Source organism: Dromiciops gliroides, chromosome 2 (assembly GCF_019393635.1).
Source record: "Dromiciops gliroides isolate mDroGli1 chromosome 2, mDroGli1.pri, whole genome shotgun sequence".
Classification (NCBI taxonomy): Eukaryota; Metazoa; Chordata; class Mammalia; order Microbiotheria; family Microbiotheriidae; genus Dromiciops; species Dromiciops gliroides.
Genome location: NC_057862.1, coordinates 150342134 through 150367757, shown reverse-complemented (window position 1 = coordinate 150367757; position 25624 = coordinate 150342134). Strand labels below are relative to the sequence as shown.

Genomic DNA, 25624 nt, shown 5'->3' with positions numbered 1-25624 from the left:
TGCATCTTCCTCCCAGGGTTGTTGTAAGGATCAAATGAGATAATAATTGTAAAGTGTTTAGCACAGTTCCTGGCACATAGTAGGCCTTAATACATGTTTCTTCCCTTCCCCTTCCTTTTCTTCCTCAACTGGCTCTCCCAAATGTCTTTCATGATGATGTCCTCAGAGATGTACTCCTCTCTCCCCTCCTATGCATCCAGATGCTTCAGGTCAAATTTGGAGGCTGGCAGAATGTAAGCATGGTCACCTACTTCAATGATTATGCCAATCTGTGCTTTGAAAAGTTTGGGGACCAGGTGAAGCATTGGATAACTTTCAGTGATCCTTGGGTAAGTCAAATTGCCTTCTGAGCTGTTGGGATTTTTTTACTTTTTAAAAATTGATATCTTTTGTTTTTATGTTGCTTAGATTTCCTCAAGTATCCCTCTGTCTCACCTTTCCAAGAGAATAATTCTCTAAGACAAAGAATATAACCCCACTTTTAATTTTAATTTTTTTTTTGCGGGGCAATGAGGATTAAGTGATCTGCCCAGGGTCATACAGCTAGTAAGTGTCAAGTGTCTTGAGTCCGGTTTTGAACTCAGGTCCTCCTGAATCCAAGGTACTTGGTGCTTTATCCACTGCACCACCTAGCTGCCCCCTACTTTTTTTTTTTTAGTGCTTATTTTCACAGCTGTTTCCCCACTAACTCAAGTCCCCCTCCTTCTTGTTTTAGTCAGTTGCAAAGGAAGGCTATGAGACAGGACGACATGCCCCTGGACTGAAACTCCGAGGTACTGGGGCATACACAGCAGCACACCATATCATTAAGGTAATGATAAAAGGCTGAAATCCTCCCTGGGCTGTTGACTAAGAGGCTGGCAGGCGGGCAGGCAGGCAGGCGAATCCTCAAAGCTGAAGCACATTCAAGCCTCTCAGGACTCCAAGTCCCTCTTATCTCATACCCTTACCCTTGTATATCACTATAACATGTTAAACAATGATCCACTGGTATCTGGATGCTCATTAAACAGGTATTTATTGAGTTGTCACTACATATTCACGGGGACAGGTGCCGGTGCCATAGGCAGAAATACAAAGATGTGTCTATGAAACTTGGCAGCTGCCCTCAGTAAGCTTCCAATCTAGTTGAGAAGACAATAGGTACTCGAATGAAACCCTTTACTAACAACAAGGTCACTGGTTAATGAATGCACACCTATTTTTTCTATAATAAGATATTTAGTATTTACATGATTAGATCAAAGTCAGTAGGACTGCTAAACAGTGAAGGGGGGTACCTAGCCCCCCAGCCACAAGTGGCCTTCTTCCCAAAATTTTTGAACTATTTTGTGTATATTTGTATTTCTTTATCTAATGTATATGTTCTCTATATTTATACTTGTTACCTTCACCCATTAAACTATAATCTCCTTGTGAGTAGGCATTGTTTCATACATTGTACTTGGATCTCTAGTGCCTGGAACATAGTAGGCACTTAACAAATGCTTTTTGACTGATTGGGTTGGATAGGAATTAGTGATGGATATTGGAAGTGGAGAATCTAGCTCTCCAAATTCCTAGCATAGTTGTCTTTCCATTGGCTATACAAACAGAGTAGTTTTTGCCTAGAGGTCCTTAGGAGACAAATCTCTGGGGATTCTAGCCAGGGTGGCCCTAGACAGAACTGATCCGAAAGTAAAGTTCATTTTTAGCATCTTGTATTTGCCCTTTTAGACCTTTCTGCCCCCTCATTCCAGGGCTTCATGCTACCTCCTTCCCCCCAACCCTGCCTTCCAGTCAAGGATTCATTACTATAGCACCTCAGTGCCTGCCCTTCGTGGTAATGTCCCATCATTCAGAACAGACAAATTTGTGTGGGAGGAAAAAATCCTGAGCCCCAGATAATCTGAACTAACCTATGCTTATATGAAAAATAGGTGTTAATTATTCAGTAAATATTGATGAAGTATCTGCTCTGTGCCAGCCACTGTGCTAAGTACTAGAGATACAAAAAGAAGCAAAATTTTCCTGTCCTCAAGGAGATTACAATCTAATGGAGCAGACAACATGCAAATCAATCTGTACAAAACAAACTATATATAAGATAAATAGGAGATATTTAACATATATTTAATTAACAGAAGGAAGGCACTAGAATTAAGAAAGGTTGGAGAAATCTTCCTGTAGAAGGTAGGATTTTAGTTGGCAATCTTTTAGGTAATGTATATACATTTGGGGGAGCTAGGTGGCACAGTGGATAGAGTACCGGGCCTGAAGTCAGGAAGACTCCTCTTCCTGAATTCAAATCTGGCCTCGGACACTTACTAGCTGTGGGACCCCAGAAAAGTCACTTCACCCTATTTGCCCCAGTTCCTCATCTGTGAAATGAGCTGGAGAAGGAAATGTCAAACCTCTTTGCCAAGAAAACCCCAAATGGAGTCACAAAGAGTCAGACACAACTGAAAAACAATAGTGACTGAAATGACTGGATGACAACAAAATATTAATTTTAATGGGTGCCTCTAGGGTCAAGGCCTTAATTTTTTTTCAAAAAGACTGTAATGGGGGGCATTGGGGACTATGATAGCTCAATAGAACAGATCCTTGGGGGCAAGGAAGCCTTTTGATAACCCTTAAAATTACATTGGCCTGGGGCAGCTAGGTGGCACAGTGGATGGAGCACTGGCCCTGGAGTCAGAAGGACCTGAGTTCAAATCCAGTCTCAGACACTTAACACTTACTAGCTGTGTAACCCTGGGCAAGTCACTTAACCCCAATTGCCTCACCAAAAACAAAACAAAACAAAACAAAACAAAATTACATTGGACCTATGAGTCTCTACAGACAGGGAAAAAAAATGCAAAGCATCACATATTCACAAAGAATAGTTCAGCCTTGCAACTGGGACAAGAATCAGACTATTTCTGGCATTATGGCCAGAGACCCATCTAATGACCAAGAGTTCCTACCATTCTGGCACTTCAAGTAGTAGTTGTGACCAAGTAGTCCAGTGGAACATAGAGATCTTCCTTTGTAGAATGGAATCTTGCTGGCTACCACATGGTGTTTCTATTCTTGCAAAGCCCATTTTTCTCCATGGCCAAACCCCATAGAGACCTCGTTACTTATGAGTGTCTAGCACTATGCTGAGTGGTCATAATAGACAATCAATAGACACTCATAGAGAAGCATTAAAGGAAGTGGATCCACCAGCATATTTTGTAATTGTCACTTTAAGGACTTTTCATTTATAAACTCAACTCTATTCAATGCTTATTAAGTGCCTACTGTGTATTATAAGTAATGGTAACCGCTAAGTGTTTAACAACTGACTCTTGGGGGGAGAATGTAGACAAGACACACATTTAACTTTAATCTGTATTACTCACATTTTCTTCATTACTTTAAGTCTAGACAGTCAACACAGTAATAAAGCAAGCCCTGTAGCATTTGCCAGTTTCTGAGTTATAAGCTTTCACACTGAAAATTTAACAATGGGCTCTCCTGGGGCAGTTCAAGCTGGCTCCAACAGACCCCAGAGTATAAGGAACACTATGTTGTTACTTATACATATAAGAGATGTAAAGATGAAAAAATGGTTTCGGCCCTGCCAATAAAGAGCTATTGTAGATGATACATCCTATGAACAAATATGGTAGAACGTGATGGGGCAAAGAAAGGTAAGATCCAGACAAAGTGCATAGTAAAATTTGAGACAGGGAGATGATTTTTTTGTAGGGAATGGCATCAGAGATGGGCCTCAAGAGAAAAGTATCTCAACACCCAGAGAAGATGGCCCACACAAATTAACTGGGGCAAAAGACAACGGTGTGTGAATGGGAATAATGTGAAATAATGCTGGAAAGAGAGGTTGGAGCCAGATTAGAGAGGGCTTTAAAAACCAGACTGAGTAGTTTGTATTTTAGCCACTAGGCAATAAACCAGAAGGCACTGACAGACATAGCAAAGGGAGAATCAGGAAACAATTAGCAGCAAAGGGGAAGAGATATCAAATCGTACCTTGAGGGAAGAGTCGAAGCCAGATTGTTTTTTTTTGTTTGTTTGCTTTCCTGTTTGGGAGTCTCTGACATGTTTATAGGAAGTAGGGAAAGATCCCATATAGTGGAAGAGGTGGAAGATGATAGAGAAGGAATGAGATTGGGAGAGAGAGAAATGAGCATTGGCCCTAGAGGAAATAGAAAGGGAGGGTGAGTGAAGGAACAAATGGAAGGGTTAGACAAATAGCCACTCACCTTATATTTTAGAAGCATAAATATTTCTCACGTCATCTACTTTTTGGAAAGATCTATCTATTCTAAGCTAATAGGTCAGCTTTTTTTTTTTTTAAGTGAGGCAATTGGGGTTAAGTGACTTGCCCAGGGTCACACAGCTAGTAAGTGTCAAGTGTCTGAGACCGGATTTGAACTCAGGTCCTCCTGACTCCAGGGCTGGTGCTCTATCCACTGTGCCATCTAGCTGCCCCTAGCTTTTTTTTTTACTATAATACTTACCTAGGAAAAATTCAGTAAACTTTATTATCCATTTATGGATTATTCCTTTTAAAATTATCTACAATGAACTCTTAATTCTGAGCTGACTTACCCCTTATCACTTGGCATTCTAGCACCCAGACTCTATATTCTCAGGCAATAAATATTCATTTAATTTTAGCCCAAGAGAAACATAGCCAGAAAGATAAATATACTGAAAATGCCCTGAAGCACTGCAAAGCCAAATATAGTCAGTTTTTGGGTTATCTGATGGCTTGGATTCCTATACTATGAGTTCTCTCCATTACTGTAGATGATTTGGAACCAAGAGTGGGGAGACTGAAAACTGTAGGCAGAAAAAGTAGGCATAGAGGCTGGATTAGAACAGCTAGCCTTTATATAACTCTTCAAGGTTTGCAACATTAATTCATTTTTTTCATTGCAACAACCCTGGGAATTAGGAGCTATTATTCTAATATAATATATGAGGAAACTGAGACAGACAGAGGTTAAGTGATTTGTTCCAGGTCATACAGCTAGTAAGTGTCTGAGGTCAGATTTGAACTCAGTTCTTCCTGACTCCAGTTCCGGGGCTCTATCTACTGTGTCACCTGGCTGCCTACTAGAACTTGGCCTTGAGCTATTAGAACTTGACCTTGAATGATGGGATGATCTAGATAAAAAAGCAAGAGGAAGATATTGAGGGTGAAGTAGTAGAAGGGGATTGAGAGAAAGAACAGTTATCTGTTTCAACTATTAAGTACCTACTAGTTAGGAAGCACTGTTCTTAGCGCTAGGGGACATAAAAAGATACTTAAGAAATGGTCCCTGCCCTCATGGTGCTTACAAACTAGCAAGAGGCATTGTACGAGTGTGTTCTTTTCTTTCTAGTCCCATGCAAAGGTCTGGCACTCTTACAACAAAACCTGGCGAAAAACACAGCAAGGTAAGCAGCAAACATTTAGAATCAGCAAATAGACTTGGAGCAAACAGGAATTTCTCTAGATGACACGTTCCTTTATTTTTCCCCTTCTCTGAAAGGGCTGGTGGGGATTTCACTAACTTGCAACTGGGGGGAACCTGTGGACATCACTAACCCAAAGGACATTGAGGCTGCTGAAAGATATATGCAGTTCTGTCTGGGCTGGTTTGCAAACCCCATTTATGCTGGAGACTACCCCCAAGCTATGAAGGACTACATTGGTAAGTAAACTAGACTCACCCTACCCCAGCTGGAGGGGCAGTGTGGTATATTGGAACATTTGGCTAAACTGAGAATCAGAAGATCTGGGTTCTAGTCACTTAATACTTTGCATTAGTTGCTTCTTCCATTCAGGTTCCTTCTAACTCTTTCATTCCATAATTCCAGTAGAATGGGCAGCTAGGTGGCACTGTTGATAGAGCACTGGGCTTGGAATCAGGAAGACACCTTCAGGAGTTCAAATCTGACCTTAGACACTTAACACTTACTAGCTGTGTGACCCTGGGCAAGTCACTTAACCCTAATTGCCTCACTTAAAAAAAAAAAAAGTAGATACAAGGTAACCTCAGACAGGAAGGCGCTAGCAGCCTGGATAAATCACTGAACCCTGTTTGCCTCAGTTTCCTCATCAGTAAAATGAATTAGAGAAGGAAATGACAAACCACTCTAGTATCTCTGCCAAGAAAACCCCAAATGGGGTCACAAAGAGTTAGAAATGACCTAACAACAACAACAAATAGAATAGTCATGAACCTACTGTTACAGTGTTCAAGTGAAAAGAATAAAAAGCTGGGGGAAATAGAAGGAAGTAAGATCAATGACAGTAAGTGGCCTAGATAAACCATAGACCAGATAATAAGCCAGCAAAGACTAGAGAATTAACTGTTTCTATCTTGGAAAACTACCTAAGAATATTGAGAAAATGAGCAATTCTGAGCTTGGAGAAAAGCTCACCAAATTACTTAGAGAGGAGTTTTTTTTTCTCCTATATTTTCTGTATTTTTTTCTTATCTCTTCCCGTCCCTCAAACAAACTCTTTTTCCTTTCTTCTGTTTTAAACTGCATAAAAACAAAAGGGAGGGGGTGGCTAGGTGGCGCCGTAGATAAAGCACCGGCCCTGGATTCAGGAGTACCTGAGTTCAAATTTGGCCTCAGACACTTGAAACTTACTAGCTGTGTGACCCTGGGCAAGACACTTAACCCCAATTGCCTCACCAAAAAAAAAAGGGAAGTAAAAATTTAACTTGGATGTGGGGGAAGCTTTGGTCTGTTTGCTTTTTTGAGACTGAGCCTTTCTATCTTGCCCAGGTTAAAAGTTACAGGACAGAGGCAGCTAGGTGGCACAGTGGATAGAGCACCGGCCCTGGAGTCAGGAGTACCTGAGTTCAAATCCAGCCTCAGACACTTAACACTTACTAGCTGTGTGACCCTGGGCAAGTCACTTAACCCCAATTGCCTCACCAAAAAAAAAAGGGAAGTAAAATTTTAACTTGGATGTGGGGGAAGCTTTGGTCTCTTTGCTTTTTTGAGACTGAGCCTTTCTATCTTGCCCAGGTTAAAAGTTACAGGACAGAGGCAGCTAGGTGGCACAGTGGATAGAGCACCGGCCCTGGAGTCAGGAGTACCTGGGTTCAAATCTGGCCTCAGACACTTAACACTTACTAGCTGTGTGACCCTGGGCAAGTCACTTAACCCCAATTGCCTCACTAAAAAAAAAAAAAAAAGTCTAAAAGTTACCAGGACTATTACTGGGCCTAAAGTATGAGCCTGAAGAATTCACCACCCAGAAAGACATCATAAAAAAGACATTAGATGTGGACAATGTTTACTTTTTCTTTCAGCCTCTCCAGACAGAGTTAACCTGTTCAAATCATGACAGTGTTTACAAGGCATTATCTTTCACATCTTCTTAAGACAAAGTCAGGATAAAGGGTTGGACCACACCAAGTACAACCAGAAGAAATCAGTGCTAGAAGCAATTTTACTGTTCAGTTGTTTCAGTTGTGTCCAACTCTCTGTGACCCCGTTTGGGATTTTCTTGGCAAAGATACTGGAATGGTTTGCCATTTCCTTCTTCACCTCATTTTACAGATGAGGAAACTGAGGCAAACAAAGTTGAGAGACTTACCTACGGTCACACAGCTAGAAAGTGTCTACAGGCTGCATTTGAACTAGCTGGAGCTAGGATTTGAAGCAGGTAGAAGCTGGATTTGAACTCAGATCTTGCTGACTCCCAGTCCTGACACTCTATTCATTGCACCACCTAACTGCCTCTAGAGAGAATAGTGTTTAAAAGCAATGGTATCAAACAAATAAAAACAGGAGCCACTAAACTGCACATGAGGATCTGTGAAGGCTGTATATTGACTTAAAAACCCACACATTACCTACATTTTATTGTATTTTTTAAATGTATTTTGTTAACTGTTTCAGAATAATCTGATTCAGAATAAAATTTCCCTTTGTTGCGCACAGGATGAATTTACCATTAAGGCAGGTAAAGAAATCATGAACTGTTCTGCTTTTGACAGAATCCCAGCAGATGTCTGGATGATTGAAGTTCCCATCACTACTCCATCATACTGCTATGTCAGGCTTGTAATCTTTTCCCCAAACCTCTCATCTATTTCGTCTTTGTGTCCTGGTGGTCTAGTATGCAATATCACTTCTGCTGCTGTCGTTGCTTAATCATTTAGTTATGTCTGACTCTTCGTGACCCCATTTGGGATTTTCTTGGCAAAGATACTGGAGTGGCTTTCCATTTCCTTCTCTAGCTCATGTCACAGATGAGGAAACTAAGGCAAACAAGGTTAAATGACTTGACCAGGGTCACATGGGCTAGTTAATGTCTGAAGGCAGATTTTAACTCAGGTCCTCCTGACTCCAGGACTGGAATTCTATTCACTGGACCATCTAGCTAACCCTAATGTCTCTTCTATTTCTGTCTTAATTGATTTTAACTTAAATGCTCTCTAACCATACTTTTCCCTTCTAGTTCCTGGATTTCCTTCAACAACTGTCCTTTTTTTTTTTTTTTTTTGGCAGGGCAATGAGTGTTAAGTGACTTGCCCAGGGTCACACAAGTAGTAAGTGTCAAGTGTCTCAGGTCAGATTTGAACTCAGGTCCTCCTGAATCCAGGGTTGGTGCTTTATCCACTGCACCACCTAGCTGCCCCCCAACTGTACTTTTTTAATGTACAATGCTACCCCCCAGCCCCTTATTTTCTTTCTTTTGATTAAGGTATACCCTTCTAGAGTCATAGTCCAGTCATGGATCCTATCTCATCAGTTCCCAATTATTTCTATAAAGTAAAATTTGCCTAGTTACATTAAGTCTTGTAGTTCAAGTTATGTTGGGGTTTTTTGCTTAAAATTTGAGCATTTGTGTACTGATATTTGGAGCTATGGCTCCTCTCTTAGATTTTATCTTGGTGAGCTTTTGTATATCCACTGCTATTCTTCGTGTGTGTGTGTGTGTGTGTGTGTGTGTGTGTGTGTGTTTTAGAGATTCTCCATGGTATTTAGTTTGGTAGACGTTTGTAGAAAGTTTTATACTTCCATCATTTTCAGTCTAAAGCCAATTTGATTGTATTTGCAAGGTACCATACAAATATATTCTCATCAACTCAATAGGTATACTCCATCTTTGGTCAGGAACTTGTAATTCCTACATTTTAAGCTATAATCCAGATGTCCAGATATTCAAATTCTATTTTCAGACACCATCTTAACTAGTTTACTTCCTGAATCTACTTTTCTCCATCCCTTGCCCTTGATAAGGAGCAGTATTTAAAGATACCACTTGGGGCAGCTAGGTGGCGCAGTGGATAGAGCACCGGCCCTGGAGTCAGGAGTACCTGAGTTCAAATCCGGCCTCAGACACTTAACACTTACTAGCTGTGTGACCCTGGGCAAGTCACTTAACCCCAATTGCCTCACTAAAAAAAAAAAAAAAAAATTTAAAGATACCACTTGTGCCCTGATGCTCTTCAGTTTCTGGCCTCAAACTTTATAACCTTTGGCGATGTTTTCTAATATACTTCTGATAGTATCATTTGTGCACAAGTAAATCATCAAAAATGAATAATCATTATCCATTTTTACACATGTTGGAAAGGACTGTGGTATGTCTTACTTAGATACATGTGGACAGAATGTAGACAGAGAGACAGAAACAGATATTATCAGGTCAATGAATAGTTCCCTCTATTCCTGAGCTATAATTTACCAACCACCATCATTCTGCCCTTTCTCTTCTGAGCCGTACTGGAAGAGTATCCTAACAATACCTCTAGATCTATGTTACCATTTTTGAACGATAAGCAGTTTTTTTCCTTCTCAGAGATTCCTACTGCCTCGTCTTCAGGAAGGGCCTTGGAATTTGTTCATCTTAGCTCCAAGTGAATGTAATATTTTTTTTTTCCTTCCCTCTCTATGCAACAATATTGCTCTCCCTCACCTCCTTACTCAGGTCAAGATTCCCCTCTGACTTTTCAAATCCTTTTGCTTTCCTTTTTTTTACCCCCAGGCACTGAAACCCTTATTCAGGTTTAAGGAAAGTGTAATTGAGCCTGATAACCTAGAATATTGTAAGAAGTTCTTAGAGTTTTGTCTTCCAGGAGGAAAGTCAGTCTGTCTTTTAAGGATAAGATGACAATCTCTTAGCCTTGGCAGAAAAATAAATAAATGAATGAATGAATGAATAGATAAATAGATAAATAAATAGATAGATAGATAGATAAATAAATAAATGCACTTGCATACTTAATGCAAATCACTGCAAAATTCCCTTCCATTCTTGCTTGAAATGAAATCCTCAGTGAAATCCTTGTCTTTCAAACTGCTTATGGGAACACAGTTCATTTCAGCACCTTGACTGACTCTTTAGAACTTGACAACCATATTAATTTCCTTTTTCCTTTTCTCGGTAAGCTCTTATCTTATTAATTTGCTTTACTTACTGTTTCTTCCTAAATTTACCTTACCTTACCTTACCAACTTCTTTCTTCTACTAGAGACTAGAGAAAAGAAAAGTTCTTGTCAAAGTCCTAGGCACCATCAAATGGTTCAACATTAGAAGCTGACATGAAATGACATTAAAAATGAAGCATTGTTGGGGCAGCTAGGTGGCACAGTGGATAAAGCACCAACCCTGGATTCAAGAGGACCTGAATTCAAATCCAGTCTCAGACGCTTGACACTTACTAGCTGTGTGACCCTGGGCAAGTCACTTAACCCCCATTCCCATTGCCCCGCAAAAAAAACCAAACCAAGCCAAAACAAAACAAAAATGAAGCATTGCCATCTGCTTTGCTGCTGCACCCCAAGCATCAAAGGACCTTTCCATTTCACTAGTATCTGAGACATTCCATAAGTGTAGTCTCCCCCATCTGAATACGAGTGCCTTGAGGGCAGGAACTGTCTTCCTTTTCTATTTGTATCCCCAGGATTTAGCATAATGCTTTGCAGATAGTAAATGCTTCAAATTCTTTTTTCCTCCCTCCCCTCTCCTTTTTCTTCCCTCTCCTCACTGGTATAACTACTATATTTATCTTCTAAAAAGAGTTTGGTAGAGTGTTTTTTGTTTTCTGAGATTAACATTTTTATTTGGTGTTCTGTTCATTTGAATATTTTGTATTTTTGTAGATAATCCTCTTTCTTTTTAATTCTGTTTGTTTATAACTGTATAGTATCTTCTCATAATTTAAAAAAGCTCTTCTGAGTTTGTCGTAATTTTTGTTGTGTTTGTTCATTTTCATTTTTATTTTCCTCTTTTCTTTTTAATCAAGTTGATTAAATGTTTATCAATTTTGTTAGTCTTTTCAAAAATCCAGCTTTTAGTATTATTTCTATAGTATTTTTGATTTCTAACTTATCTATATTTCATTTAATCTTCAAGCTTTTCTCTTCGATACTTATTTTGGGTTTATTAGTTGGCTAACGTTTGAAATTGTATATTCAGTTAGTTAATCCTCTTATTTACTATATTATTAAGTTGTTTTTAAAGGATATAATTCCCCTCCTCCCATTGCTTTACCTGCATCCCAGAAATTATTTATCTCATCATCTTTCACAGTTATTGTTTCTATTATTTCTTTGACTCACTCATTATTTATGATTTAATTATTGTCTCCATTTAAGTAGTCTGTATTTTGTTTGTGTTTCGTGGATTACTAGTTTTATCATGTTTTGGCCTATAAAAGATATGTTTAATATATCTGCTTTTTTACATGTATTTGCAATTTTTCTATTAACATATAGTCTATTTTTGTAAAAGTGTCATATTGTGCTGAAAAAATATGTATATCCTTTGTTGGTCGCATTCAGAAGGTACCATAAATCTTTTAACTTTAAATTCTCCAAGAATGTTCAGTTCTACATTTTTCCTTTTCTATTTCTGTGAGATTTGGCCAGCTCTAAAAGGAACATCAAAGTCACTGTTATTGTGCTATCATTCATGGTTCAGTTAATTTTCCTTTGAATTTAGATGCTAGGCTATTTGGAGTATTTGTGATTTCCTTATGTCTATTGAGATTATAAATTTGTATTTTTTTCCTAGTCTTATAGTGTGATTTTAACTCCTATTTTTTTTATATTCACAATGATGTGAGATGGGTTTAATTGATCAGATTGATTGTGAGTTGTTCCAAAAGAATTACAAGACTCAGTGACTCGGTTTCCCAAGTTTTATTGCAATACTGTGAGTGACCACAGGGAAAGCACCATGGAGGTGTCTCTGGAATAGGGAAAGGAAAGACAGTTATATTTATAATATGGATAAATGGATTATCAGTCTCATTATAATAATCTTCTCCTTAGGGAGGTACAGGGGAGGGCTTTTCCTAATTTGGAGTTCCTGGGGGCTTAAGACAACCCCCGAGGCAGGTACCTTTTCCATGGAGGTGTTTTGGGGGTTTACACATCATAAGTTGAATCTGGGGACAAATTTGGCCTTTTCTGCGCATATCACCTTTTGATTCCCATGTCTAGTTTCAAAATATTTTCATTTATCAGTTAGAATTTCTATACCCTGTCTGTGCATCATTGTTATAGTTAAGGTCTCTATGACCTGCCTCTTTATGTTCTTGTTATGGATGCTGATTAATTAATGTGGGTAACAAGAACCTAGGCCCTGACTGGTATTAATGAAGACCCAAGTCTTAAATTATTCATTAATCCCTTTCAAGAACTTGGGCCTGTAAATTATAGCTCCTCTTAAAGCTCAGATCTAAATTAGAGCTTGGGTCTTAGGTTTTTCTGTTAACCCCTTTTAGGTACTATTGATAGGTTATCTGTTTAACCTTTCTTTGCTTCCTACATCAACCTGATGCAAGGTAAAATTTTTTCCATCCTCTTGTTTTTACTCTATGTATCTTTGCTTTTTAGAAGTGCTTCTTATAAGCAACAGATCTATATCCACTCTGCCTCTCTCCCATTTAACTGGATTTAGTCCATTCATTTACATTTAAAGTTATTAATTCAGTTTATATTTTTTTCTTCGTGTCTCTAGTATTTTTTTTTTTTTTTGGTGAGGCAATTGGGGTTAAGTGACTTACCCAGGGTCACACAGCCAGTAAGTGTTAAGTGTCTGAAGCTGTATTTGAACTCAGGTCCTCCTGACTCCAGGGCCGGTGCTTTATCCACTGAGCTACCTAGCTGCCCCCATGTCTCTAGAATTTTAAAGTAATTTTTAAATATCTCCTTCCTCCTTTGAATCAAAACTGTCTTTATAATTAGTTTTGCTTAAACTATTTTGATGTTACTTTATTCACACAGGCCTACTTGTCTATCCTGTCCCCCGCTCTCCCCAAAGTTATTACTTTCTTTGATTTAATTACATTTCTTCCCTTCTTCCCTTATATCCTTAAGTGGGTACATCAAAATCCCCCCTCTAACTTCTCTCTCTCTCTCTCTCTCTCTTTTTTTTTTGGTGAGGCAATTGGGGTTAAGTGACTTGCCCAGGGTCACACAGCTAGTAAGTGTCAAGTGTCTGAGGCTGGATTTGAACTCAGGTCCTCCTGAATCCAGGGCTGGTGCTCTATCCACTGCGCCACCTAGCTGCCCCTCCCCCTCTAACTTCTAAGTTTATTTCTGTGCCTTTTCTTAATGAAAATAATATATTTACTTTGCTTTCTTCAAGTCTATACTTACTAAGCACCTGCTATGTGCCAGATGCTTCATTAACCCATTTTCTTCCTTTCTACTCTTCTAAATTTTTCTTTTGATTTGTTATCCATATCTCTTTTTATTCCTCCTATAATATCTTTGTTTTCCTCACGAACTTAAAATTTTTGAAGTATGGAGTTTTGAGTTCCCTCTTCCAATTACTTACCATGTTATTGCCTATGTATATTTTTCCCTCTTGTCCCTTTTTTCCTGTTGTGTCTCATTCTTAGTTACACTGTAACTTTTCCTCCATGGGAGTGCTTTTCAAGCAGGACCACTTTCCCATTGTATCCTCAATAAGTCTATGGATCCATACTAAAGGGAGGGGCAGCTAGGTAGCTCAGTGGATAAAGCACTGGCCCTGGATTCAGGAGGATCTGAATTCAAATCCAGCCTCAGACACTTGACACTTACTAGCTGTGTGACCCTGGGCAAGTGACTTAACCCTCATTGCCCCGCAGAAAAAAAAAAAAAAAGTAAAGGGATAGGTATTTGCTACAAGAGAATGGGAGGTGGCAGAAGGGAGGCACTGAAACTGGAAAAATGAGAGAAAGGTCTCAAGTCAATGGGAAAGTGGTCCCACTGAAAAGCACTCCCATGGAGGAAAAGGTATTGTCAGTGATGAGAAATAGGGACCTTACACTGGATTTATTTAAATCTGTGGAAGTTACATTGTACAAATCACCTTCTCTGAGTGTTATGCCTTCATGGACAATGTTCTGTCCCAGTAGAAAGGGAATATGAGCTCTTAGGCACCTAACCTTGGGGATAGGGAAAGGGAAAGGAAACTAAGGACCCAGAAATAAGGTGCCACAGCTAACGGGAAGGAAAACAGTCATGGGGAGAGCAGAGAGGGCTACCGGACCACATGATTTATATTATTTCCTGCATTGATGTCCAGATTTTTTTATTTATCTCATTCTGGTAGACCTTAAATTATCTATACACCTTGCCTTCATTAATGGTTTTGGTTTGTATACGAATTTTTTTAAAACTTTCTTGCCTCTTGCTACTTTTCTATCACATTTTCCTCTACTTTAGTATTTTTATATCCTAATTGTTGCTCTTTAATTTCTTTGGCAAAACTCACCACCAGGTATTCCAATTTTCTCCTAGTCTTACTACCAAGTTTTGTTTGTTTAACTGCATTTAGAGCTATAATGTCTGACATATTCATTCCTCATTTCTTCTTGTGGTTTTGTCTTTTGAATCATCCTTAAATTTCTTGTTGTTCCATGCTCCTTTAGGATTTCACAGGATCCAGTGTTTCAATAGACATTGATTAATTTTCTTCTTGTAATGTTTATTAAAATTTTTGTAATCTCCTTGAAGATTTAGTACTTATCTTTCTTTCTAGTTTAGGGATCCCCTCTGTTGATTTATTTGCTTGTGCTCTGGGTTTTGAGTTTTGAAAATTTTTTGGTATTTTAGCCCTTTTACTTTGTGTTCCCATATCACTCACTTTATGACTTGTGACATCCCTAAGGCTTGTGAGATTTAAAATTGGATATTAGATCATAAATCTCCCCTCTTTAACTTTTCCCTTAATTTATCTCCCAGACTAGTAAATGGAAGAAGCTTCTGGTTTTCTAGTTAGAGCTTTATTGTGTGGTAGTTACCAGGTGATGTTGATTAGAGGGATAGGAAAGTAGAAATACAAAACAAATAGTCTTAAGTCTAAGCTTAGTTTATATTCCGTATAAAACTCACCAAAAGCTCAAAGCCACCTTTGGGGAGAGAGAGAGACCAAGTCAAGCCGGGCCGAGTTGAACTCCAGTCAGCGTCTGTCTGTGCAGCGCAGCCAGGGGACCAGCAGAGCAGGAAAAAGATCCCACTTTCGTTCTCTCCTTGCCCTTTAAGCTCGCACCCTAGAAGTCGCGTGCTTAGCAGGCAGACTGGCGTGCGTAGCTCATGCCGTTGGTCTCCTCCCCGAAAGGGTGGTCCTTAAAAAAACTGGCATCTCTCCATTATCGCTAACCGACTGTTAAAAATTTTTTACCACAGGCTAAATGGAAAAGTTGGCTCCTCCTACTTTAGGGCACTTTGGTTTAATTGTCCTTGTTTTCAATCCTTAGTGGATCTGGACCTCTAGGCTTCTAGAACCAGCCCTTGCTATGCCTGTTTCCTTCTGATCCAGTGAAGCCACTCATGTTGGCCCTCTTCCCCATCCTTTCCAACTCTGGTTGGGGTGAATCAGCATCTGTCATTTTTTTTTAAAGGGTTGAAGGAAGGTGTTTCAGAGTCTCTGCAATATTGAGCTCCTGACCTAGGAACCACTTCTGGCAGGCGGTAACATATTCTGCCCATTTTCACATGTATAGGCAGAATTAGTGTCTTCTCCTTATTGTGAGTTGGGGAAACGAGCAGGGGATAAAGGGCCCTAGATACAACTCCATGGGTCAGTTTGTTCTGGTGGATCCTAGCTGGGAATGTGAAGGTTGGTTGGGGATGGGTACTAAGAGATTGCTTTAACAGGGTTCTCTAGTGTTAATAAGAATATTTTACCTTGTTGAAGTTTATTCTTTTTTGTTCTGTAGAGTCAGCTGTAATTGCTTTAGATCCAGCCCTTCGGGAGAGGGTAGGGTTGTGAGTTATTGGGGACTGGGAAAAGTATCTAGTTTTTCATCATGTTAGTCATGTGTCCTAGAAGTTTAGCTTTAACCTTTAAAATAAAAATTTACAATTCAGACTAGACTTAGTAAACTGGGCTTACTTTTTTCCTTTTGCATGATGTGAAGAAATGTTTTGCTAAGCAAATTATAATTATCTTTAGTACTAAACACATTCTAAAAATCTTGTTTATGATTTGAATGTAAAGCACCTTAGAAGCATCTATTTACATGTAAGGGATCCTTTGAATGTCACCTTTGTCCACAGGGAACCCACTCAAGGCTCTGGGCCTTCCTCTAGATTTCTATTACACTGGCGGTGGTATAATACAGTAGAAAGAACTCTGGCTCTGGAGTTGGAGGATGAGTTTATCAGCTGTGAGATTTAGAGCGCTACCAACCTTTTCAGAAAGATATTGCAGGGAAGCTCTGCCATGAGGAGAAAGCATGTGACTTGGAAAGCATGTTACTTTAGCGTCCAGAAGTGACCTTTTCTGGGGTTTCTCGGCGTCAGGAAGTTGTGTCTGCCGTCTGTGGGTAGCTGTCAATCGGTGTTACCAGCCAATTGGCTTGGAGGTGTGTGTGTGTGTGTGTGTGTGTGTGTGTGGACGGCCCTGTTTCCTGTTTCACAGGAGGTTCTGGGAGAAGCCGCTGAGGTGAGGACTTTTCGGTTCCTGACCTTGGCTTGGCGGGACGGATGCTGGGGTTGCTTAGATAGATGAAGTTTGATTTTTACCTCTCTCTCTCTCTCCTCACCAACTTCTGATGCACTTTAATAAATACTTAAAAGTCTAAACTCTTGCTAAACCTTCTAATTTAAGGCAATCACTCATTAGATTTTAGACATCATAGCTAGAATTTTAGGCCCTTACACAGCCTTCTGGTGTTTACTACCATTGTGTTCTTAACCTCTTGGGCCTATTTCCTCATTCATAAAACAAGGGGCATCTAGCTCTAGATGTGATCTTATGATACCGGTGAAACATATGGACTGTGAAGCAGTTATCCCTCACATGTCCAGTCTATCTCCTTTTCTATCTATGAGTAAAGCTATCCTTTATATGCTTCTCCTACATGATTCTTTGTTGGTAATAAGCCTCTCCCTATTCATGTCCACCATTCACCTCTTCACCCTTTAGGTGACTTTGAAGATTTTGGCTTTGCATGAACTGTGACCAGAAAATATCATTGGAAAAATATTGATTTTGAATGTTTTAGAGATGAGTTTTGGCTCATTAAAATCACTGTGAAATTTCCCAGAAGCAATCTAGCCCACTCTGCTTCAGTACATGTAGGTCTTTCTGATAGTATCCTGTACTTCATAACCTGTATATAGTATCTTAAACTTGACAAAGAATTTTCTTCATATTAGCCCAGAAAAGTAGGTATCATACGTTTTGCCATTATAATCATCATAACTTATTTCCCTCATCCTATTCCCTTCCAATGATATTTACTCTATTTTCTATCTTCTTTTAACTTATTCCTCCTCAAAAGTGTTTTACTTCTGACTGTCCCCCTCTCCTGCTCTGCACTCCCTTTTTTCACCCTTCCCTCCTTATCTTCTTCCCCTCCTACTTTCCTGTAGGGTTAAATAAATTACTCCTCTTAATTGGGTGTGAATGTTATTGCCTTTCTGAGCCCACTCTGGTAAGATTAAGGTCTTTGAGCTAATTCTGTGTTCTAAATTTTTCTTCCCTCCCTCCCTCCTCAACCCTCCCTATAAAATCAAGCAATTCGTTGTCATACTTGTGCAGTAATACAGAACATCTTCACCTTAATCAAGTGTTTTGCTTTTTTTCTGCTCTCTCCCCCAATCTGCCCGTCAATCCTTCCCCTCCCCCTGCCCCCCTTGTTTCCCTCCCCTCCCTCAGGGCAAAAATAAATCACTAAACCTACTTGAGTATGTATGTTTTTCCCTCATTGAGCCAATTCTGATATTAAGGTTCACTCACTCCCCCACTCCTTCCCCCTTCCCCTCCCCTCTATAAGCTTTTTTCTTGTTTCCTACCTCTCCCCAGACTCTCTCCCCTAGTCTATTCCTCCTACACCTTAACCCTATTGTTGTTGTTTTTTGGTGAGGCAACTGGGGTTAAGTGACTTGCCCAGGGTCACACAGCTAGTAAGTGTTAAGTGTCTGAGGCCAGATTTGAACTCAGGTCCTCCTGAATCCAGGGCCGGTGCTTTATCCACTGCGCCACCTAGCTGCCCCTTTAACCCAGTTTTTTAAATGTCATCATGGATTTAGCTAGGTGGCACAGTGGGCAAAGCACCAACCCTGGACCCAGGAGGCCCCAAGCCCAAATCCAGTCCCAGACATAAAACATCCCACCCTGTTTGCCTCACAAAGAACAAAACATAAATGCTTTACAGATATCATGGGATCACATTTAATTGGATCTCTTGCTAAGCTTTCAATAAACTTGTTTCCTTTCACTGATTCTCATTAGTACAGCTTATAATTGGCTATGCTAACTTTTCTAGGCTTAAAAAAATTTTTTTCATTAAATTGAATGTTAAAATTCAATCCCACTTTTATACCAATGTGAATAGACATATTCTAAGTTCAAGTTTTGCCTAGTTAAAATACTCACATTTGGTTAAGGAGTCATTCCTTACTGCCAGAAGAAATAACCATAGTGTGGAAATTCTAGTCTGTATGAAAGATGATCCCAGGTGAATGATAGATAGAACTGCTCTTTTCTATTTCAAACTTTTAAAGACTTCCCAGACAACTCTATGTTCTCAGTTGGGGCTGCCATTGACTGCCATCTGTTTTTTGCTTGGCAAGTTTAAGTGCTTATCAGCTGAGGGGCAATTTGTAGTATCTTTTTATAGGTCTCTGGGTTTTCCTTCAATCTGAATGGTGAGTCTGTGTCCATAATGGTTTTTTAAAATCCATCTCCCATTTTCCAGCCTGAACAGCATGTTTAGGTTAGGTTGAATCATCTCTATTATACATAAAATTTCATTTATATTATTTTATTTTGGTATTGATATTGATCTTTGTCCTAAAGTCAATGATGTCTACACAGAAATTATTCCCGCCCCCCCCATTTATTAGAATAAAATCAATTTTGGGGGGTGAGATTAACATTTCTTATGTACAGTACTTCCTAACTCTTTCTGAAGAAAGGTAGACATGAGGGTTTTATACAGTTTATAAAGCCTCTAGCTTTGTTTCTTCTTCCCCAAACCATGCCTTCCAACATTTTTTTTGCCAGTTTGCCTCTGCACTGAAACCATATGGTATTATGTATTTTCATTTTAAAGGTTTTGAACAGTTTTTGCAGAATTTCTTTACCTCCTCATTGACTGGATATACAATAAATAAGCAAATGTAAAATAAGAATTGTTTGATCATTATCTTTCTGGGCAACTTACTTTAATTCCATCTTAAAATCGTATTTAAAATAATACAAGGTATTGGGGCAGCTAGGTGGTGCAGTGGATAAAGCAGTAGCTTCAGATTCAGGAGGACCTGAGTTCAAATCCAGCCTCAGACACTTGACACTTACTAGCTGTGAGACCCAGGGCAAGTCACTTAACCCTCATTGCCCCGCAAAAAAAAAATAATAATAATAATAATACAAGGTATTAAGGTAAATCTCACAAATCACTATTTTAAAATGGACTTTCTTTAATTAGAAAGTTTTGGCAATTCAATTTGTAGGTAGATTTTAGAAGCATTACTCAAAGTGATGGTTTGCCAAATTGAAATTTTATTTCTGTGGTTTTAACATTGTTATTAAAGTTTTTTTCATAGATTCTTTAATCTTAAATCCCAGAATTCAGACATTACCTTTTAAATCAAATTTCTAAGTATTACTATCATGTACTGTTAAAGTTAAAACACTTATGGAAAATTACTTTTTGAAGTTACTTTTTTTTCTTTTTATGATAGGTAGAAAGAGTACAGAACAAGGCCTGGGGGTATCAAGATTACCAGTGTTCTCAATCCATGAAAAAAATGACATTAAAGGCACATTTGACTTCTTGGGATTAGGTCACTTTACTACTCGATACATCACAGAGAAGAATCATCCTTCCCGTCAAGGTCCAAGCTATCAAAATGACCGTGATATAGCAGAATTAGTTGACCCAAACTGGCCAGATTTAGGCTCTAACTGGCCACATTTGGTGCCATGGGGATTTAGGAGGATTCTCAACTTTGTTCAGGTACTTTATTATATTTTATATAATGTTAAAAAAGAACATTGTTCTAATAAAAATATACACAAAAATTGCATGTATCCCTCTTCCAAAACTCTTCTTGAAACATAAATATAGGTTTGTGGTATATATAAAGTTCTAATTAGAGTTAGGACATTGGTAGGTTCAACCAAGAGTACAGATTAAGTTACATGCTGCTATTATTTCTCTGACTGAAAAGCCAGCATTTTAGATGTCCTCTATGTACTTTTCCCATTTGACCCCTGACACCTTCCATAACTGGTTCAAACATGTTTCTTTTCAGACTCAATATGACAGTCCTCTCATATATGTGACAGAAAATGGTGTGTCTGAAAAACTGAGTCATATGCAGTTGTGTGATGAGTGGAGAATACAGTATCTCAAAGGATATATTAATGAAATGCTAAAAGGTGAGATTCAGTTGCAAACACTTAAATTTTGAATTTAAAAGATATTTTTGTTTTCATCTAGGTGTTTTGGTGACTCAAATTCATCATGAGTACTACATGATTATTGAAAGAATAACTGCTTATCCCCCACCCCGCCCAGAAAAAGAAAGAACAAATGTCCCCTAGAATATGATCAGAGAGGTACAGGGTCCAGAACATAAGTAATGATCCCATTGTACTCAGCCGTGATGAGATGACAAATGCAGTATTGTATACATTGGGGTGTCACATTTTAGGAAGGACACTGATAAACTGAAGAACAACCAGGATAGGAAAAAGCTTCAAGTTTACAATATATGAGTTATCAAGAGAAAAGACTGGGGACATTTATCCTGGAGAAGATGGGGAGAGGGAGGACAGTTTCATAACAGGGCATGATATTTGCTTTTACCTATTATGAGTGGATGTCATATGGAAGAAAGATTAGATTAGCTGTTTGGCCTAGAGGGCAGAACCAAGAGCTCAAAGTTGCAGAAAAGCAGATTTAGGTTAACTGTAATGAAAACACCTCTAGACAGTTAGAGGTATCCAAAAGTGCAGCTGTTCTGGCTCAGGAGGTCAGGGTTATCCCTCAACATTCTTCATTTTTCTAATGTTCTTCAAGAACATTCAGGATTTTATAGAGGTGATTCTCCAAAAGACAGAATCTCAAGAGTTCACAGGGAATTTAGAAGCCATCTTATCCATTCCATACCTGAATAACCCCCTTTGAGTGAAATATGGAATGAACTAGATACCTTCTGTGTGTGTAAGATTTGATAAGATTTCAGGAAATAAACATAGTTTTACACATATTTCCACTGAACTATATAGGCTGAAGTAAACATTAAATTATTTTTAATGGAAATTTGTTTTCAGCTATAAAAGACGGTGTTAATATAAAGGGATATACTTCCTGGTCTCTGCTTGATAAGTTTGAATGGGAAAATGGATACTCACACAGATATGGATTCTTTTATGTTGAATTTAACAACAGGAATAAACCTCGATATCCTAAGGCTTCAGTTCAATACTATAAAAAGATCATCACTGCAAATGGATTTCCTAATTCAACAGAGGTGAGACTATTGGATATTCTAACTCATAATAGGCACCTAGAGTTGATAGTAGCAGGTATTCTCTTCCCTTCTATGCCCTCACATTTATGCACATTTTAGTAGAGCTTTGATCCTATACCCCTCTCTATCACCAGTTCCCAAGTCTTCTTGACTCCTAATATTCTGTACATAAGGCCACAATGTTGAAAATGAATACCATTAAAAAATTAAAATACAAACAATGGCTATTCATGAATACAATGTTTATTGATATACTAATAACAGACAATTTAGCATTATATGAATGATTATGTGCTAAGCTAACATAAAAGATATGACTATTCTCTAAGACATTTCTAAAAATAAGCTACCTTGCTGTTTCTGAATCAAGATTGTCCAGTCTATAATACCAGATGGTTCCAAAACTTCTGGTGGGAAAGTTATGCTGAATTCTATTTTTAATGTTTTTAAAGTTTTTATTGGAGATGAGAAAACAGCAAGGAAAAGGGAAAATTAAAAATGTCACTCTGCTCTATGATAATGAAAAACACAGGAATAAAAAAATACAAAGAGGCCAGTCAATTTTCTTGTTTTTAGATTATAAGCAACTTAAGGGCAGGGGCGATGCTTAGTTTCAGCTTTGTATTCGTACCTAGCAAAATGTTATACAAAATAGGATAAAATACAACCTCCCATGTTTAACACTGAAATTAGGCTCCAGACTGTTTTTACATATTGGTTACTCATTACTTGCTGCCCCCTCCCAGGCTGTATGATTAGCCAAACTGAACTACATGCCATTCCTCACCTGTGACATTCCATCATGTACCTCTGTGCCTCTGGCATAAGCTGTTCCCCATGTCTGGAATGATGTGCTTCCTCACTTGCACATTTTAGAACACCTGGTTTCCTTTGTGGTCCTTCAGGAGGGCTCTCCTGACAGTTGTCAGCACCACCCCAATATTTTTTTATGTATCCTGTACTTACTTCTCTGTGAACATACTACACCTCCCCAGTAGAATTCAAATTCCATAAGGGCAGGGGCTGTCTCATTTTTGCTTTTGTATAACCTGAAGGCAAGGAACAGAACTTTAAAAATAGTCCACCCAGTGCCCTGCACAGGGAACACTCAGTAAGTTTTTGCTGACTGATTTAAACAGGTTAAAACTTTGACTAATAAGAAACCATTACTTATCAAGCTGATCTTATCAGGTGGAAAGATGGCATGGCATAGCCACAGAGACCTGTTCTACCACCAGCCAGATCCTTGCTGCAGGTAAGTATTTTATCCTTATCTTTGGTCTACCAACTGACACAATCCTACCCAGAATGAAATAATCATGTTTCTGAAGTCAGTTCCTAACATCTATTTAAAATAAAAAATTCTTACTTTACCAATAAGCAAATGCTAAATTGCTAATTACAAACATCTTAAATGAAAAAGAGAATTCTTTAATAACATAATTGTATAAGTCCAAAAGACAATGTTTCTCCTACACTACATTGCTCCTAATAAATCAAACCGATGCCTCGGATAGCCAATGCAAACTAACAAACTTCTAGTTTTTATTAGTTGGGTGTTTTTTTTCCCCCCAGGGAGTGGGTGGTATAAAAAAATGGCACAAGCTGAAAACTATAAAGGGGCACTTCATATATTGCACATCAGCATCTAATGCAATGGTAACTAAAAGGATTATAGCTAGATCTCTATCTAAACTTCCCAGTTAGGAGGTTTAGATAAAAACTCACCCAGAATCCATGTAAAAGAAGAAAAGTATAAGAAACCATAGATTACTCAAAGAAATAATATGTGTTACTACTTGGTTTGAATACTTTTAACTCAGCATAAGCACAAACTATAATGCTAGCCTGTCATTTTAAAAACCTGCTAAAAATTTCTATCAGATATGGAAAATACTGAATCATATTAAGGCACCTATTTGAAAAACAGGAGCTGATAAGATAAAAAACACAAAACGAGATAATATACTTTTGTTTTGGTTTGGTTTTTTAGTGGGGCAATGAGGGTTAAGTGACTTGCCCAGGGTCACACAGCTAGTAAGTGTCAAGCATCTGAGGTCAAATTTGAACTCAGGTCCTCCTAAATCCAGGGCCGGTGCTCTATCCACTATGCCACCTAGCTGCCCCACGATAATATACTTTTAATATCAAAAGGTAGTGTTAAATATTCCAATAATATAAATATAAACTAATACTAAACTCCCTATTAAACTGAAAATATACTCTAAAGGCATTTATTGTTCGATTACTGAAGATAGTATACTTAACATCTAATACTTAACATACCTCACATAATCTGCTTAACTATACTTCTGTTATTAACAATGCCACCTTCAAAAGGTTCTAAGTGCTTTCAAGGAATTTTCTTCTGGCAATTTTCCTTATTTCTTCCCAACTTTTATGTCTCTTTCTATCCAATGAAAGTAAGAGGAACAGAAGAATATCATTACTAATATTCAGAGGTTGATTCATAGACAAAAAATATGAGACCTTGCATGCTTTTAAGAAGCAAAGATATGTTTTAGGACACTTCTAAACTTAAAAGTAGTTTGCTTTCTATTTTCTACAAATCATTTTTTAAGAATGCTAATATACTTAATTTCCAACATTTATTATCTAGGTACCAGTTTATAGTAAATCTTAATAGTGGAAAATGTGAACTGATCTTTTTAAGGTTTTTCTATACTATTAACCTTTCAGTAGCTGAAACAATGATACACTAACTTATTTCCTGTTTTCCTACATTTCAGAGCCCCTGTTACATCACATGCAAATGGTCACAGAGATTGTGGTACCTACAGTCTGCACAGTCTGCATACTTTTAAGTGCAGTTCTACTGATGTTCCTTCTTCGGAGGCAAAGCTAATAAAAGGTTACTAACGAAATAGCTTCATTCCATAGAAAATTTAGAGTCTTCGTCTTCATTTGGTTTCAAAGGCCTGTAGAGTTTCCTTTTTGGTTACTGTGATGATAAAGAAATTATTTTTACATACACATAACTGACACCACTTCCAACATACAGTGTCATAAAAGCAATTTGGATTTTAGTCAACTTGGATCTATTTCATTAAAATGCTACAAATACTATTATTCAAACTGGAGAAAAAGCTAAAATTCATGTTGAAGAGATAAACCTTGAGGTAACAAAGTGATTACTAAATATCAGCCAATTTTGTTCACTGAAGTGCTTAAATTTCAGGTGAAGTTTGTTTCTTTCTCCAGTGAGAATTTTTGCCTCGTAAAACATACAATGGTAACAAAAAGTAAAAAATGGCTAAATTTTCTTTTAGGACATCATATCCAAACTACAAACCACATAATCTAGGACAAAAAGCCACCTTAGGGAAGACCAAAAATACCAAGTATTTTAGTTCCCATATGAAGCTACTGAGTGTTATTAACTATCTAAACTATAAATTCTTGAAAGTCTTAATTTTTACACAGTTTATTTTGGTTCATTTTCTTTCAGGTCAAACACTTTTCAGAAGTGGTACTTTGCACCTGGGTCCTACATTTATTCAATTTTTTTTAAGTCACTAATTTATATCCTGAAGTCATATAAATGTCCTACCATGTTTAGGCCCTTTGCAAAGCTTAAACTGTGAAGTCAAAATGTTTATTTTGTATCTGTAATTTAAATAGATTAAGGCAACTATAAAAGCAATTTGTCAAGGAAACTACAATAAATGAAAAG

General features: G+C 38.1%; 2 protein-coding genes across 5 annotated transcripts in view; one reads left to right on the top strand and one right to left on the bottom strand.

Moving 5' to 3' along the window:
- The first annotated feature begins 239 nt into the window (after window positions 1-239).
- LCTL (lactase like) lies at window positions 240-24796 on the top strand. 2 transcript variants are annotated; one of them, XM_043982605.1, is made up of 7 exons: window positions 240-329; window positions 716-811; window positions 5364-5418; window positions 5514-5675; window positions 20134-20408; window positions 20707-20833; window positions 24681-24796. In XM_043982605.1, exons 1-7 carry the CDS (start codon window positions 240-242, stop codon window positions 24794-24796), a joined length of 921 nt encoding a protein of 306 aa, XP_043838540.1. The 2 variants fall into 2 exon arrangements, with proteins under 2 accessions (XP_043838540.1, XP_043838541.1); XM_043982606.1 differs by lacking the exon at window positions 716-811.
- ZWILCH (zwilch kinetochore protein) overlaps window positions 22152-25624 on the bottom strand; it is a 29386-nt gene continuing 25913 nt past the window's right edge. For all 3 annotated transcript variants that reach the window (XM_043982601.1, XM_043982602.1, XM_043982603.1), the window contains one exon: window positions 22152-24892. The gene's annotated coding sequence lies outside the window, so the exon portion shown is untranslated. The remainder of the gene's footprint in view (window positions 24893-25624) is intronic.

What these genes read in the sequence shown, in the direction of transcription:
- LCTL (XM_043982605.1), top strand. Translation starts at nt 240, where the DNA reads ATGGTCACCTACTTCAATGATTATGCCAATCTGTGCTTTGAAAAGTTT. An exon ending in CTGGCGAAAAACACAGCAAG is followed by an intron (nt 5,419 to 5,513) that starts GTAAGCAGCAAA and finishes CTTCTCTGAAAG; the next exon opens with GGCTGGTGGGGATTTCACTA. An exon ending in AGCTATGAAGGACTACATTG is followed by an intron (nt 5,676 to 20,133) that starts GTAAGTAAACTA and finishes TTTTTATGATAG; the next exon opens with GTAGAAAGAGTACAGAACAA.